Genomic DNA, 17,806 nt, shown 5'->3' with positions numbered 1-17,806 from the left:
TGTATGTACTGTGTTGAATCGGACCTAGATCTTGTGTTTTATCAGGATTTTCGAGATCTTTTTTGTGACCCCAGCAATGTAGGGTAAGGTGATGGTTTTGAAAGGCTCCTCAACAGGATCCTTCTTGATGGTTGGAGTGATGGCTTTGCGGATTGTGTAGTCGGAGTAACCATTAGCCTTAAGAGCTTGGCGTACGTGTTTGAGTTCACTGGCAATGTGATCCTGGTCGGAGATGCATTGGGCTCTATGGTATAGAGTCTTGATGAGGGAATTCTTCTGGGATGGATGGTGGTGGGAATCCGGTTTTAGGTAAGCATCCGTATGGGTGGTTTTCCTGTAGACAGAGTGGCTCATTGAACCATCAGGTCTCCTTTTAATTAGGACATCCAAAAAGGGTAGCTTGCCAAACGTTGGCTATCTCCGGTTGTAGCCAACGTTTTCATGGAGCAATTTGAGACTTACGCCATCCAGACTGCCACTCTATGCCCGACCTTATGGAAGAGGTACGTAGATGACACTTTTGTCATCTGGCCACATGGCCGGCCTGCTCTAGACCAATTCCTCGACCACATCAATTCCATACACCCAGCCATCAGATTCACCATGGAAGTCGAAAAAGATGGCAAGCTACCCTTTTTGGATGTCCTAATTAAAAGGAGACCTAATGGTTCAATGAGCCACTCTGTCTACAGGAAAGCCACCCATACGGATGCTTACCTAAAACCGGATTCCCACCACCATCCATCCCAGAAGAATTCCCTCATGAAGACTTTATACCATAGAGCCCAATGCATCTCCGACCAGGATCACATTGCCAGTGAACTCAAACACGTACGCCAAGCTCTTAAGGCTAATGGTTACTCCGACTACACAATCCGCAAAGCCATCACTCCAACCATCAAGAAGGATCTTGTTGAGGAGCCTTTCAAAACCATCACCTTACCCTACATTGCTGGGGTCACAAAAAAGATCTACAAAATCTTGATAAAACACAAGATCCAGGTCCGATTCAACACAGTACATAAAATCCGTGATCTGGTCCCGTCTGTAAAAGATGTGGTTCCAGACATACAGTACCCTGGCATCTACAAACTAAGTTGCCTCTGTGGTAGCAGTTACATTGGAGAAACCAAACGACATGTCTCGGACCGCATCCGTGAACATATAGCAGACTTGAAACACGGTAGGACAAACACCTCAGCCGTGGCAGATCACTGTTACAATTCAGTGGGCTCACATGATATTGACTTCTCCAAGACAGAGGTTCTCTGCAAGCCATCTGGCTACCGTGAGAGATTCGTTCATGAGGCGATCCACATATACAAACACAGAAACAATTTCAACCGAGAAGATGGATTCTGGCTCAGCAATCATTGGAAGGACGTAATAAACCATTTCGGATCTTAACTGATTGTGTTCACGTTTACGGTGACTTTAAGACCGCGTTCCACTCACTGGCATTGACTATATATCTTGTTTTCTCCGCAGGGAATGGATTCTTTGCTCCGCTGCAAGTCTCCTACTACTACTCTCCCATTGACATATTTCGTTGCTTCCTCTTAGTATCTTTCACGTGACGGTCAATGGTACAGTGTATAGCGGATTGTATAATAATTAATAGTATAAAATTGTAATGTTTAATACAATGTAGAAAGTAATATATAGTATCGTAATTGTATAGTGAATATACAGCAGTGTGATATACATTAGGGTGGGTAGAATAATACATAGTGTAATATTACAATGTATAAGGTGGTATATAGTAATACAGTATATAATTTAATGTTGGGTTTGTCTATGGCAGTATATAGTACGGTGTAGACTCGTGTGATGTAAGAGAATAAAGTTTAGCTGGAAGCATATTATATTTTTTGCGACATAGAATTGTAATGTATTACTTACTGTTAGTATCTCAGCTTATTGGAGAGTATATTTAGTATACTGATGATACTATGTAGTTTATACTTTAGTTGTTTACGTGGTGGTTTAGTTACTGCAGCTACATACTATTAACATTCCTTCCCTTTATTAATGTTACCCCTATCCCCTCCCTTTGATGCTGCTAATCCTGCACAATGCACGGGCATAATGACTTTAAACCCCCCACCAAACCTCCTACGCATTTCACAAGTAGTACTAATCGCATATCTGCATTTCCCATAAATATGCAAAATTCCTCTTGATATGCAAATCTTTTGTCAAGGCGCTCTTCCCCCCCTCCATCCCAGCTTAAATAGTCGCTCCAAGCCTGGGGTGTGTCATTCAGACTCTGTCTTCTCGACAGACCTGTTCTCCACCTGAGGACGGCTGCTTGCGTTGTGGCCGAAACGTCGTGAGAATTATTTTATTATGTTTTATTTTGATTATTTTATTATTTCCATTCTACGTGACTAAACAACAATGTAACTCGTATTGACCAAACATCCCAGTGCTGAAAAATTACATGATGTACCATCACACCCTGCTGAAAAATCTTGTCAGGATCCAACTGAAAAACGGTCTTTAGACTCGGGATGGCTTTCCTGGGCAATTAAGCCATAATTGGACACCTGGTGACACATTTTGTACTTTTAACAACATTGGATTCTGACAATACATTCATCCAAAATGTAAATAATAACCCCTAATTGGACTAGGCAAAACTTATTATGAGAAGCATTTTTACATGATGGGTTTTATTCAGCCCATTGGTGACCAAGCTGACAGTGCCTCAATACACTTTGAGACCCTAGTTCATTCATAGAAAGGATTTCCATGCTGTATTTAATCGGCACTGTTTTTGTCATCTCAGGACTCGTACCGCAAGCAGGTGGTGATTGACAGCGAGACGTGTCTGCTGGACATCCTGGACACGGCCGGGCAGGAGGAGTACAGCGCCATGCGCGACCAGTACATGCGCACGGGCGAGGGCTTCCTCTGCGTCTTCGCCATCAACAACTCTAAGTCCTTCGAGGACATCCACCAGTACAGGTGCGGGTGGCTCACTGCATGGGGGTCCTGTCCGCCCGATCTGCTGTACAATTATATGAGTAAATGGCTGTCCGAGCTGATGATTGAGTGTGTGTCTGACTTTGAATGGAAATATAATGCCTCACTTCAGTGTTGTCATAAAGTGGGGGGGTTGTATGTGGTTATGTGTTTATTGTCAGCAAGGCAAACTATCATATGCTGGGAATAAACAAGGGGTTCTTTGCATACTTTTTTTTACTTAAAGAAAACATTTGGATATGTTTGGAGAAAATGGTTGTGGGAATCCTGGTAAGAAATGCCAACAGCTTAAAATGTAGGGTTGTTAAAATTGCTTTCTTTAATGCATATTTGCTACTCATGAAGAATGTCTCAAAAAACTGCATGGGTAACACTGGACTTGCTCTCCAGAGGCCACCGGTTCCATTCTGTCCCTCAACGCAGCAGTCGATTTATGGTCCAAGTTTCCTGAATCCCTTCGCCTATGTCCACCCTTTGGTATATATCGGGACACCGCGTTCGATGGGCAGGTCACGTGTGGTGGGGTGAAATGCGAGTATGCCCACCCCTTTCGAGACGTCTGGTCTGCATTGAAGAGTAGATCAAATACCCTTTGGAGCTGCACGTCGTGAAGGCCTCTCCACCGCCAGTGGTGTGAGAGATTGCAGGGTTAACTGAGGTATGGGGCACAGGTACCACGCAGGCTGCCATGCTGTTTGTACGTTCGCACACATTAAATGGTGCAATTATGAGTCAAGCTGCACTGGAAACGATTACTGAGTCCTCACTTTCTGCACCGGTAATCGAGTGTGGAAATGGTTACTGGTTTTTACTATTCTTGGGGGATTGACCATGCTTCACCACTTATGTTAGCCGGGCACTATGGAACAAACCACTAGCTTCAATTCGCAGCCATGGTTAACTGCAGTGGCGAGCGATATCAGAAATGGTCCTGGGGATCCCTTTCACCAACCTGCACTGACCAGCGTGAAGTATGGTCAAACAAACACTGAGATCACCGTGGTGGTTAGAGCTCTTAACCCAGCCATTGGCTTGGTAAAGGGCTGGATGACGATGATGTAGGTGTACCTTTGCCTGTTGAGTTTCATGCTGCCATCGATCGGCTGCCCACCCTCCACCCCCACCGCACACTGCAGGGAGCAGATCAAGCGTGTCAAGGACTCGGACGACGTGCCCATGGTGCTGGTGGGAAACAAGTGTGACCTCCCAGCACGCACAGTCGACACCAAACAGGCGCAGGACCTGGCGCGCAGCTACGGGATCCCTTACGTTGAGACATCCGCCAAGACGCGGCAGGTACGGCCCTCGGCCACCCCTGGGGTCATGGGCATAGAGAGCTGTGCTGGGACCGGCGTGCGAGAGTCTACAGCCCAGCAGTCATGGCAGCTTGAGTGTGGTGCCACCCACTGGAAAGTTCGAGTAGTGAGGCCACTTCGAGCAGCAACCGTCATCCATTGTTCACGCAGAAAAAAAGCCTCACCGTCTCAAGACTGTACTGTCTAGTCTTACATAGTAGGGGGCTATGTGTGCTTGATTTGTGTAAAACTGATGCAGTCATTCATGGTTTCACAAACTAATCTTCTTTGGTATGGCAGGAGGGAAAAGAAACAGTTTTTAAATGTGGTATAGTTGAATGCCAATTTCCTTTAACCAATCCAAGGAGGCAGGAGCCGCTTATTTATTGCAGCAACACAGCCAGGATGCGCATGGATGGTGCATAAATCGGTAGCCGGGTTGATGGTTCTGACTTCACCACAGTTGCAGTTTGGCAATTCTTTGATTATTACTTTGTGGAAGGTGTACGCATATCTCCCATGTTGCATTCGAGCATGGTTTGGCGAGTTCCATCATTGTCGTGGGAGAGAGAAGCCCGGTACTTCCACAGTCGGGTCCTCAACAAAGTTCGTGTTTATTGCAAAATCCATAGCCACCCACGATTCTCCATCCAGCGAGTGCCGATGTCTTGATTCTTGGCCGCAAGAGTAGAGGCGTAGATCCAGAAAGTTTTGCTAGATTTTAGCATATTGTTTGGGAGTTCTTTTCGGTCTTGATGAAGCAGCAGAGCGATGTCCATAAGATTGTGGTTCTCCCGAGTCATCGCAGCACAGGAGCGAAGTTGACTTCAGCGTGTCGCTGATAATATGAAATGCGGTGTTTATTTCGGTATCGATAAGATTTGTGTGTGAGGGCTGGCACCCCACATTTGTGCACCTACATACGACTCTGTGGTAGAATGGACCAGAGCTTGCATTGATATCAACGTGTGGGTTTCGCTTTCCCACGTTTTTCATGCAAGTTTCTGAATAATGTTCACTCGTGTTTTTGTTTTCCTCTTGGCTTGTTCAAGGTGGTGGTGGTCAGTACCAGGGCTAGTGGTCATGTGTTATAGATATTCCAGTGAAGTTGACATTTAATGTTTTTGTGGCTTAGCTGTTGTTCAGGTGGAAGACAGATGACACTAGTAAATGTTTTTTACCCTTTTATCTGGCACCAAAACTGACACCTTTATGCAAGGGATCATGTTTGCAATAACCACAACACAAGTAGTCAAAATGCAAACAAAAAGAGATAACTCTGATAATGATATGCACTGTCCTTGAAATTGATTGGTCCACACCCGAGACGGCTTTTCGTAGAGCCTAGTCTCCACTGGTATTGGACCAGATGACGCCAAAAGGCGTACAACTCAAAAACAGCGCACTATCAGAGTATTGAGAGCTCGGGGTAAGTATTTACATTATGGGACCTCCTTTGCCAGTCGCAAGATATAGTAATAGGTTTTTTACCCTTTTATCTGGCACCAAAACTGACACCTTTATACAAGGGATCATGTTTGCAATAACCAAATGACACTCTTGGAGGGGTTTGGCTGAAGGCGCCAATTCTTGAAGTTCACCTCTAGGGCCTTCAGATGGGGCTTGGGTTGCCAGCACGATGTCATCCGAGTACATGAACTTGCGGGAGGGTGTCGCCGGTGTAAATATTGCAAAGCACTGGAGCAAGAACGGATCCAGCGGAAGTCCATTGTAAAATTTCCATGGGCAGCTGGCAGCTTCACCAAGGTGGAGGTTGAATCATCGGTATTTTAGCGACGAGACGGATTGTTGGGCAGCAAGGTATTGCTGCCACAAGCTTTAGCAGGAAACCATTCAACCGTACAGTATCGTATGTCGAGGAGACGTCGATAAATGCTGTTTTTAGCTGGCATTTGAAGTCGGCCTCAATGTGGCTCATTAAAGCAAACACTGATCGCAGCTATTTTGGCCGATTCTTAACCCGGAATGTTCCTTGGCGACTATATCCTCAAGTGTAGGTATCAGCTTTTTGGAGTTGGAGTGGCTCCATCAGCTTGTAGCAGACACTGACTGGGGAAATCAGGCAGTAGTTTTTAACGTTTGATGCATCCTTGTCGAGTTTAACAACCACGATAATCTTAGCTGCTTTCCATTATTTGGTTCCTTGCCTACGCAGTGGATATCGATGAGGAAGGTGGCGAGACATTTTGCTCGTGATCTCAAGTTCTTAATTAATTCCGGATAAATCCTATTGAGACCTCCGGATTTCATCTGGGAAATACGAGTGTCAACTTCCCCCCCCCCCCCCCCATTGAGAAAGGGCTGGAGAATGTGGAGGCATGTTGGCAGCAGTTGAGATTGCGGTCGAGTTTTTTTTTGTTGGCCATCCAATGTTGTTTGATCGGTGCTTGTGAATTGCTGATTTACTTGTCCGGCAATGTTTTTGGGTTTAACTTGCGGAGGTTTATTAGTTGGTGTCGCTGTTGCTTCCGGCAGCCTTAGAAGGTGCCAGGTTTTTCGGCTCATTTTTGTAAAGTCAAGAGCCTCTGCTGCTTCAGTCTACCTTTTTTCTTCTTTGCCGAGTTCAGTGACTCAAGCAATGCTTTTGCGGTCTTTTCCGATCGGCATTGAATTGTCACAAAATTAGTATTTTATTTTTGGAGACCAATAGGGAGTGAAGGCTTTTCTAAAGCCTCTTGCGACATTGGCCTTTGTAGCTGCCTGGATGAAGCCAATGAAGTGATTGAAGTTGGTAATTCGTGGGGGAATCATTCCAATAGATTTCTCCATAGTTGCAGTAATTCGGCAATCCAGTCGTTCGCAGGTGTACGAGTGGAATCTGAAGGCCAATAGGATCACTACATGTCTACGTTGCCTATTTGGAAAATCGTCGAGGAAATTTCTCATTGACTTCATATAATTACCATTCTTTTCTCATGAAACAAAACAAATCGGGCGTGTAACATTTTTCCACCGAGCTGACTTGAAAGTACCGTTGTCTTTTGGTCTTCTGCCGCTGTCCCCGATGTCAGTTGTTCACCTGCTTAATCGTTGGCATCATAGGCCCCACAGGGTGTGGTGGGTATTGAAGTCGCCAGCATGGATGGATGTTCGGGTGGTTTGGCAGTGGTAGCAATAGACACGACCATTCCATATATGGAGGCTTGTAAACGATGACAACTGTTAAGTCGTTGATTTTGATGGCGACGTAGTGGGGTGAATTGTTGAGCACGACCAGGTCAATCTTTTCATGTGTTGCGAGGCGTGTCTCAGATGGTGGCTTTAGGAGACGAGGGTGTAGCCGTTTATATTCGAGTGAAGGCATTCGTGGGCCAGATGGATTTCTTACAGCACGAGGACATCAGTGTCTTAAAACTTGAGCATCTTCACGATATAATCACATTTTGCACCAGAGATGCCCTCTGGTCAGTTGCATTATTCACGACGGCAGCCGACGTTCACCTTTCTTTGGCCTTGAGAAGAAGGGCCATTTCTCCCGTTACTTGTCAGGCCGGGATACCTTTGTCGGGCATTCGGCTGCCAATTTGATGACATTTGTTTTGCTTTCGCACGTGGAGTGGAAGTGGAGACGGCCAGCAGGCTGTCATCTCAACAAACCATTCGTTCTGCTCAATTGAAAAGGCATATGAAACCGAATTGGCCACGTACATCATCAGTAACAGGTGGTGTTTGAACCAGGACTTGGCTTCCTTATGTAAACTCAGCCTTCAATTAAGTGCCTTCTGCAATGTCTAAGTATCAGCAGTGGGGAGACATGGGTGGTGGGTCTTGCACTTGCCATACCATTCCTCCTGTCCTGCACTACCCTCAGTACGCACTCATTAAACTGCCACGACGTACAAGGAGGCTAAGCGGGGAATGTGTGCACGCGTACCAGGGCGTGGAAGATGCGTTCTACACCCTGGTGCGTGAGATCCGGGACCACAAACTGCGCAAGATGAACAACGCCAACAACAAGGACGAGTGCAGCGTGTGCAGCTGCGTGCTCTCCTGACCCCTGGTGAGGGCATGGTGCGCGTCGAAGCAGCCACAGCAGCAAGCACAGCAGCAGCTACAGCAGCAGGCGCAGCAGCATGCCAGCATTGGGAAGCACCGAGCCCTGGGCACGGAGCTGTATGCGCAGGGCATGTGCCATTGGGTTCCCTGATATCCTCCTCTGCTGTACTGGCACTTTGCAATGTCTCTAAACCGTAGCTTGTCTACAATAATCCTTTCAACCGCTGGTACAAGCTTTGTCACATACTCTCGCTATCCTGTTGCTAATGACATTCCCTGTTGCCTGATGCTTCCCATCGTTCCTCCCACTGTACCACAGAGCCTGACCTGTCAAGCCATATTTTATTATTATTCCTCTTATTTACCCAAGAAATCCTCACTGGATCTGATGACTTTTTCAGGAAGTTCCTGCCAAGTTTGGCATAGTAGGTGGGCGATGTTGCTGTGTGTAATCCCACTTGAGTAATTTTCAGGTAAAATGTTTTGCATTGGCATAATTTGGCCAAAACCAGTTACATTGTATGGTGGGGTTTTTTTGGCTATGGCAGGGAACTGGAAAAAACCCATGTAGAACAGGGGGAAATTATACAAACCCAGGCATATCTTTCTGCGAGGCATTCGCCTTACCACTGCACCACTCTGCCACCCACCTAGTTTCACTTCTACAAAGTGGAATATTATAACGTGTCAAATCAGCGGCAAGGTTGGTGCATGTCCTGACATTTCAATGTTCATGTTTTGCTGTTTCTACTCCAGCTTTCCCCATGGGTCTACTTCCTCCTTCGGTTACCTTCAGTAGCCATGCCACCCTCCAGCAGTGGTCCTAAAGCTCGGGAGGCACAGGACCCGCTAGCCAGCTTCTCGCAGCTACCACGGTTGGTGCCAATGGCACAAACATTTAGGCGAAGGTTAGGCTGGCATGTAAGTTTATTGTGTGCTGATTCTTGGCCAACATACCAGATTGTTCCAACTCCTTCCCAGAAAGCTCATCTGCATTTAGCCATCAGCAGGTTTTCAGACATGGCATTGCACTGAAATATCTGCACCATCCCTGATTTGCTAATTAAACAATCACAGCATGACAGTCCCTCGTGAAATAATCTGCTGTGTGTGTGTGTGCGTGTTGCAAGGTGCTTGTGCATGCGGAGATGCCGTAGAGTGCCACTATGCGGCCGCCGCCTGCATTCGAGCCCCGAGGTGCTGGTCTCCGCCGACATCCCGGGGCTGCGAGACCTTCCCGAGGGGCCGGGGGGAGCTGCAGGCGGCCAGTCCAACCCAGCCTCTCCCTCCCTCATCTCCCACAGCCATGACCACTCACTCTTTAATGCTGGCCATGTTTATCAACGGGCGGCAGTGCACAGCGGCCCGCGGGCTCGGAGTGCCGAACTCTTAACGCTGCCGTCGACGCCGCCACCACCACCACCACCACAGCTACGCTGACGCGCTCTCCCTCTGGGGCCGGGACCCCCGTCTTGTTGCTGCTGTAGGAACGTGACACACTGCTCCACGTCTGTCCCGCTGTAGGAACGTGGCGCGCTGCCCAGCACCTCTGGTGTGCAGGGACGGCGGGCGCAGCCAGGGCAGTTGGTTGGTTTCTAGTGGCATGAGCCGTGAACTCGAAAGGGAAATGCCTAACAGGTTGTACCACGTGCGGAGTTGCGATGATTTCACTGCACATTTGAATTTTGAAAATTATTTTGTTTTTATTTAGTCCTGTTGTCTAACACAGTTGTTTTGAGTAGATGTGCGGAAGTGTGTTTTACTGCGTATGACTGCATGTGTGTGCATGTGTGTGCGCATGTGGGGAGTGGTGGTGGAGTGGTTCACACACTGATTTTTGGCCATGCTCATGTAAATGGGTACTGGAACCGTGCCTGTGCCTCCTCTAGGTTGACTCGGTCTAAACACGAGTACCTTGTGCGGTGATGTGTCAACATCAATACTGGAGAGATGGGTATGCGTGGCGCTAGCCAGACAACCCCCTCTTGTGCTGTGCCAGCCTGCATAGGTGCTCACCAACAGCGTTTGCCCCGCAGTCTATAAGGCTGACCTATATGTATATAAATGTAAACGCAGTATATAATTGTGCGTGTGTGTATAAAGTACTCATCGAGAAACCATTTCAGAAAACCTAAAGCCAAAAATGTGGCGATGTGAATCTCACGTTAGAGCAGTTGTGTGTTATTTGTTCATCGCACTTCACTTCAATCCCCTCTTTCCCATTTAGCTGGCTCATGACTGGCACCTCTATGACAGGGCTGTGTGACAGAAGGAGCTTCCGCCGTGTCGAGACGGCAGTGGGAGGGAGCTCGTGCTCCCAGCCGCGGGTGCAACCGCTTTGTCACTACAGACACTGGGACATTCTTGGATTGGTAAATAACCGGTAACCATTTGAGAATTGGTTACCAGTCCGGAGAGTCAGGAGCCGGTAACCGTTTCAAACAAAATGTTAGCATTGAATGCGCTGATTGGCACGGTGCAAGCATACAAACGGCACGTTTACCCTCGTAACTCGGCTAGACAGAGCTCTCGAGGGTATTTGGTCGACCACGCTGATTAGACATCTTAGAAGAGATGGGCATACCCACACTTTACCCCACTGCATGCGACCTGCCGATCAACTATGGTCAACCGATATATTCTGCCAGGTGGACAGACGATGGCAAAATTTTGGACACTTGCCCCATTTTATCAGCTGCCACGTCAAGAGATTTAATCAAACCACCAGCGAACTCTGGATTGCAAGGCTAGTGTGCTCACCATTACAACGTGGCAACGGCATGCGTTGCTCAGTTAAAAAAGGTAAACGTTTCATGTATGTGGCACACAGGTGACTGGTGTTTTTTTCCAGATTTATTTGAATGTGGTTACCGGCAATACAAATTGATTTTCACGACCCTGGAACGTCCCCCTCGCAGGGCACAGAAGCCGCGAGTGGCGGGGTGGGCACACCTTGCCTTGCCAGCCCCACTCGGCGCGCTTGGCTGGCGAACCCACGTGTGAAGAAACGTAACGCTGCCTTTTTGACTCGTAAGGCGGGCCTTCATAGTGCAGAGCTTGTCCTCAGCCAATTCACTTGGTCGTGACATTTTATGCATTTGCAGCCAGGTGGTGTGTGACTTGCCACCGTGCGCCCATTGCACAGGAAAATAGGGCTCGGCAGAAGTCGACCCAAAGCCACCGATTCTGCACAGGCTGCCACCCTCTTCAGAATCGCCACTGTTGTACAGTGACCAGCGCAGTGGGATGGTAAGAGGATATGTTCATCTCCGTAGGCTAGAATGCTCGATGAGGGTACTTTTTTATCCATTTTCTGATCAGTAGCTGCCTAAAACATTAACTTAATTAATGTATAACTTGTAGGTGCGGTGGTAATGTGGTCCCGTAAATCGGCGGTGTGGAGACGGCTTGTGGCTTGCGCAGGAATCTGAGCCATGATTATCAGCATGAGACAACCACCTGAGCAACTTGATGGTGCCTGCCAAAGGCAGTATAGCAAGTCGGTTGCAGCTAGTTTCATCTTTTTAGTCGAGATTTGAGTGTTCTCTTGTATGCCTTGGTTTTCTCCAGTCTCTGGTTTCCTCCCATGTGTAAAAATACTCGACAACAGACTTAACACCACTGGAAGAGGTCATTCTTGAAACTGCCTTCAAGACTTGCTGATGCTTTCCTGGGTGGAGACTTTCCATTGTTGCTTTGGTTATTTAAGGCCATGTGCAAGGCCTTGCAATTTAAGTGTTTTGCTTCGTAAATTACCTATACTCGAGTCAAGTTCAACGTGCGATGTTTTAAACGTGGAGACACTGGAGAGCCGATCTTGGTGGAGTCCGAGTGTTATTACTGTTTTTGAATGAAACACCCTTCGTGTTCAGGCTTGCCTCGTATGAGGCTTATTTGAATCACTGCTGGATAAGCAGGGCTTTCATTTTGTGTTTGAAAGGCAGTGGTGAATCTGCAATCCATGGAAATGAATAATTGGTCGTTGAACGCCTCTGCTCTGGTTGTGGTTATCCAGAACTACATTTTTACTGTAAGTGGCTTCACAATTGCAATGCACACAAGGAATGTGATGTGTTTGTAGATGTGGCTCACAAACATTGCTCATCACAGCAGGACATTGATAGAAGTACCCGAGGTTGTAGTGATTGACTTTAGTTCTGCAAGGGAGGTGATTGCAGTGTATTGGGCTCCATATGGCAGGGTGGTGGCAAAGGGGTAACACTCGTGCCTCACAGCAAGAAAAACCTCCGATGAATTTCCAACTCGGGTGCCTAAATGTGTGCAGTTCGTATGTTCTCCGGTTCTACATGGGTTTCCTCTGGGTTCTGTGGGTTCCTCCCATAGTTGAAAAAGAGTGTCACTGATATTAGCTGAAAATGTACCTGCAAGTTACTCAATTGAGATTCCACATAGCAACATCGCAAAAACTTGGAAGAACCCTTCTGAAAAAGGCATAAGACTCTACAATGCTTTCCTGGTTAAATAAGCAAGATACTAATTCATAACATGTTGCTCTGTACCTCGATAAGCTTTGCAACAGTCCGCAATTTCCAATGTAATGTTGCTAACTTAAATCAACTCAAGGATTTTCATACACGTGCCATGACCCAAAATTAACTCCTGGCAGCAATGACGAATACGCAGCCCCAGAATAATGTGCAGGCCCCGAGCCACGTGCGGGCCACGTGCGTGCGGGCCACGTGCGTGCGGTGCGAGGGGTGGGACGTTAAAACGGCTGTTGGGACTCTGCCACGAGCTTGTTCGTTCATGATGCCACATGGCCATGGAGTGTGAATTAATGAGCTTCCATACATAGTGTTATATATATTCAGTACTCTATAACAATATATTGTAAATGTTATTCTCATTACTAAAATCACGTAATGATGGAAAAGAATTTGCAAATGTAACTGGGTAAATTATCCAAGACTTGGGCGCCAAACTAAGGCATATAATGTTTAGGGTTCATTGAAAATCAAATCTGTAAATTACAAAAAAATCCAATCGCCACAAATATTACTGGAGGTTGGAAATGAGTTCAACAACACACACAGGTGTGTGCAGCATTACAGGTACAAAAGCTCCTGGCCATATTCAGACCACCAGCTCGAAAGAACTGGCCATTTTGCTCCGAGGTAGTAATCTCCATATATATAAAAGGCAAAGTTGTGAATACGTGTCTGCTCCAAATGTTTAGCGTACTTCCCGACATGCAACAAACTGGAAATTTGCCATGTGGGTACTATCCAGACTGTCCACCATGCAAAAATTATAAAAATATACTTTTTTTTTTTTGGGGGGGGGAGTTCAATAATGCAATTATTTTTTGCACGGCAAGTGAGCTGTGACATCAAATCTTTCACGTGACCCGCGCATGTGGAAGCGTAACGCATTGTAGTGTAGTGGTTAGCGCACTGCGCTACGAACCCGGCGAGCCGAGTTCGATTCCCGCTCACGGCCACCACCGGTGACGATTATTTTAACCGGTCCTGGGCCTCCCCTAGGTCGACTCAGCCTCAAACGACTAACTGCTGTGGTGTGTGAACATCGCCACTGGGGAGACAAAGGCGGCCGGGCGTGGTGGATCCAAGTCCCGGGCGAAGCCGGGTAGTACAGCTAGTCTAAATGATAATTTCCACAATTATTTTGAGCTGGTAATATAGATAAGACTTTTGTACATTCAATGCAGCGCACTGTTGTATGTTTTAAAATCAATTTGTTCATTAAAATGCTTGAAACACAGCCAAACTGATATTTAAGATTTAGTTTTCAGTCAAAGTGTTGCATACACAACCAGCCAAAAGCAAGTTATACGTAACTGCCGAAATGTCCAGAAAATCATCGCGTGCTGGCTTTAACAGCTGTCCTGTTGGTCCTTGCATAATCACTTTTAATCTTTTGTGCTGCAGCCACTCGATCTTGTGTGTTTTACGGCAGGTGGAGCCAGTGCTTGTAAAAATAACTTGGCAAAACGTGGATAATGAAAATGGTGGAAATGTGAAGTAGTGTTTGTGTGTGACACGAAGTTCAGGAAATACTACGTGCACCATGGTTTAGCCAATTGGGGCAGCAGTCTTACCTGGACCTCCAAAACTCGCATGCAAGAAATGTAACCAATTTCTAACATGAAATGAAGTTTCATAATTATTTAGGTTGAACATCATTCATTTCTACTTCATCACATTGGACCAGTTGCAATGGGAATTTCATATAACCAATGTGGAAACAGATACTTGATTTTGAGACTGTAGACTGGTTCATTCAACAAGAACCCCGTGTACATTTGTAGAGTATTTTTTTCGTGGAATCTTGGGAGAAATTTTCAAAGAGAGTTACTACTGTGTGCATATTGTTCACCTTGTAACCCTATTCACCAGGTCATGAAAGCAACCAGCGCTGACTTGGATCTATAACTTTGGTTTAAAAATCATTTCACATTGTGTTTTTGTGTAAATAAAATACGGTATGTATTAAATGTCTTTAATTAGGGGTTACATAGAGTACCTGTGTAAAAAATATATATGAATCTTGAACTCGTGAAATCAGGAACATGGTTTTCCTGTGCTTTCTTTGAACATGGAATGGAGTATTGTGTGCCCAGTTGTTGATTCATGTCGGTGGCATTTAGACAATTTTAGGTACAAGGAATGGAATGTAAACTCATATATAGCTTTTGTTTCTTGTTCTGAGGTTCAGAGACTCAAAGCTGAGTTTGACAAATGCCAAATATTTACCAGGAAAGCCTCATTGAGTCTCAAGACCTTTTTTTCAGGAGGGTTCTGCATTGGGATGTTTGGCTTATGCCATTAACTATGTTTGATTTTACCGAGGGACAACATATATCCCAGGAGGCAGCCGGTTGAACTGGATGTGATCCACCACAAGTTCGGTGGAAGCGTGCTCTGCTCCTATGCAGGCCCATCCAAAGTTATCCTCAATTTCACTCATTGTGATCACGTCCTCCGTGAATGTTTTTTCACCGACGGGTTAACGAGCAATTTGGAGGTGGGGTTGACATAATGCAGGAATGAGAGTCACCCGCTGCTGGGCAATAGGCCTATAGTGACATTGAGTGTTCTATTGTGTGCATAGACTCGAGCCGTACCGCTGTGTTCCTGAACATAAACAAAACAATACTTTATTAGCCTGAGCAAAACCCTCCTGAAAAAAAAAATGTTCACTGATAATCTATGTTTTCATTGAGGCCATGGGACTGGTGAATCGTGAATTGTTTAGGGAAAGTGCATTGCAGGAGGTAAGTAGAACAATGGAAGGACCTGGGCATTGAGGACGTGATGGTGGGATTGGATGAGGTTAATAACGGTCTTTTTGAAAACATCTGTTGGGGTGCATTTTGTTGTAATGGAGTTTTCGCTCAAAGCCCCACTCCCCCACATGGGGTCTCGTTTAGCTGCTTTATCCCAGATGACCAAGGGCCCCCGACATAGCCCCCATGTCCGAGTCATTTTCATTATGACTTAAGGATTTTTTTAAACTACCCTGTGTGGGAATCGTATAGTATAGATATGAATGCATTTTGAGCTTTCAATTATGCAACTCCAAATTGTGTTTCATTGACACATTTCACAGAAAATATGATTCATTATTGATGTTTGGCTCCGGCCACGTAATGATCTGACCAAATCTTTGTTGGTCAAACCCCCTTCAACGGACATGGCCAAACAAAGCAACCGGCACGTGTAGGACCGTTTAGCACACCAATTATTGTTTCAGTTCACTCCGCATTGAGTTGAAAAACAATCCTCACAGCCACATTTGGTATCAAATAGACGTAACTATCTGATTGATAAATATGCGTCTTTAAGTTCCTCCACCAGATACTAGTCTCATTGTAAGTTTGGATGAAGATTGTTCAACTTACCGTTGAGCAGAAACAATCATTTGTACGTTAAACGCAGAACACGTGCCAATTTGGCTCTTGGGTGGTGGAGGGTAATAAGGACGCATTCGGTCAGACCGTTGTGGCCTAACCAGAAATATATTATGAATCAAATGTGTTGTGAATTTGGATGGCATTTAAGGCAAGACCATTCACATCTGCATCTTTTCTTTGTCAATATTTTAATCCCGATTCGTGGCGTCGTCCCTCCGTTATATTGGATTTGGAGAGACATCTGCCTCTAGGAGCCCAGTTCTCTGTTACAGGAATCAATGCCTAATTTACTTTCATATTATATCTGGCACAATTTTTATTCGTTAGGATTGGATAAAAAGTAAGGATTTTAAGTGCTTGCTAGCTTTTTACTCAGCGGGCAAAATCAATGGGCCAGTGCCTTGTCTACTTGGCCGTTAATAACGGTGATGAATATAGTTGATAGGGGCCCACATTAATCGTGTAAGATGGGGCCCTGGCAGTCAATAGCTGTGGCAACCACTCCAGTAGCATCTCGGTGCTAGAGAGCTTTGTCAACATTTTTGCAGGAGAGGCTAATTCATATTTTCACTGTGGTACATCACATTTGGCTTATTTCACCATAGGTGGTGTCATTAGGTTCTATTCAACACATTGGAATATGGGGTGTGGTGGTGCCGCACACATGTCACATGAAGTTAAAGACTGGATTGATGGACTGTGCAGAGAGGCGCATGAGGTTGCCACCTGTTGGGCAATGAGGTGGCCATATCTCTCAAGATGGCAAATCAAAGTTTTGACCTGTGTGGAGATTCTACTACTTTTGTATGAGGTGGGGTTTGTCCAATCATTGCAAACAGTAATTGGACATTATCCAAAACTAGGACCCCCGTGAGAAAGTATTCATCTTCAATAACATTTGATAAGAGGAAATATCTACATTATATTGTTATCGAAGTTATTTGTTGATTTACAAAATTCACTGTTCATACAATGTCACTTTTGTGAGCCAAGTCAGTGCCTCTTGTTAACATTTCCCAAAATGGTGGCTCAAGCTGTTGCAGGACTGACCCTGTCATCACAAGCTTGAGGATTGTACTGAGAAGATACAAGCCGTTTCAATGAAGATTAATTCGCTGTATAAACTGTCTCGTGTTTAAAAAAACACATTTGCAGGGATACATCAGTCGCTCCCTAAAAAACCTTAGTTTGTGTGATACCACAGTAATGCTCATTGACAGCACCGGTACCATGGTGAGCAAAACAATGGATTATTGTGAATACATGAACTGAACTCTACTAACCCCACTGGTGTCGCCTGTCTTTCAGAAATGGTACTGCAAATAAGACTGGAGGGCTTCAAATGTACCTTTTATTAAGGTATACTAGTATGTCATTGTTACGTTTAAATAAATGTAGAGGATGCATGGAACTTGGCATCGTCTTCTTTTTATTAGAACGATTATTTCTGTTCTCCCAGCATCAGGTGGATCAAAAGGGTTCATCGTTGTGGCAATGGGGAATGGATTGTGCTGGGTTATGTGGAGTCCGTTCTGCTCAGCCATAAATAAGTATAACCCGTAAAAACAAAGTTTTTCACTATAAATCCTTTATATGCGTGGCAGCGAACTTA

The 17,806-nt window shown here is 45.5% G+C and overlaps 1 protein-coding gene across 1 annotated transcript in view; it reads left to right on the top strand.

Moving 5' to 3' along the window:
• Positions 1-17,578, top strand: part of LOC144936451 (GTPase HRas) — a 98,176-nt gene extending 80,598 nt beyond the window's left edge. Inside the window, exons 3-6 of the mRNA XM_078863507.1 lie at positions 2,792-2,970; positions 4,125-4,284; positions 8,182-8,304; positions 9,431-17,578. Coding sequence (XP_078719633.1) covers positions 2,792-2,970; positions 4,125-4,284; positions 8,182-8,298 — 456 coding nt within the window. The 3' untranslated portion in view covers positions 8,299-8,304; positions 9,431-17,578. The remainder of the gene's footprint in view (positions 1-2,791; positions 2,971-4,124; positions 4,285-8,181; positions 8,305-9,430) is intronic.
• Positions 17,579-17,806: the final 228 nt, after the last annotated feature.

This window comes from Lampetra fluviatilis, chromosome 16 (assembly GCF_964198595.1).
Source record: "Lampetra fluviatilis chromosome 16, kcLamFluv1.1, whole genome shotgun sequence".
Taxonomy (NCBI): Eukaryota; Metazoa; Chordata; class Hyperoartia; order Petromyzontiformes; family Petromyzontidae; genus Lampetra; species Lampetra fluviatilis.
Note: the sequence above shows the minus strand (reverse complement) of the source record. Positions and strands in the feature narration are given on the sequence as shown.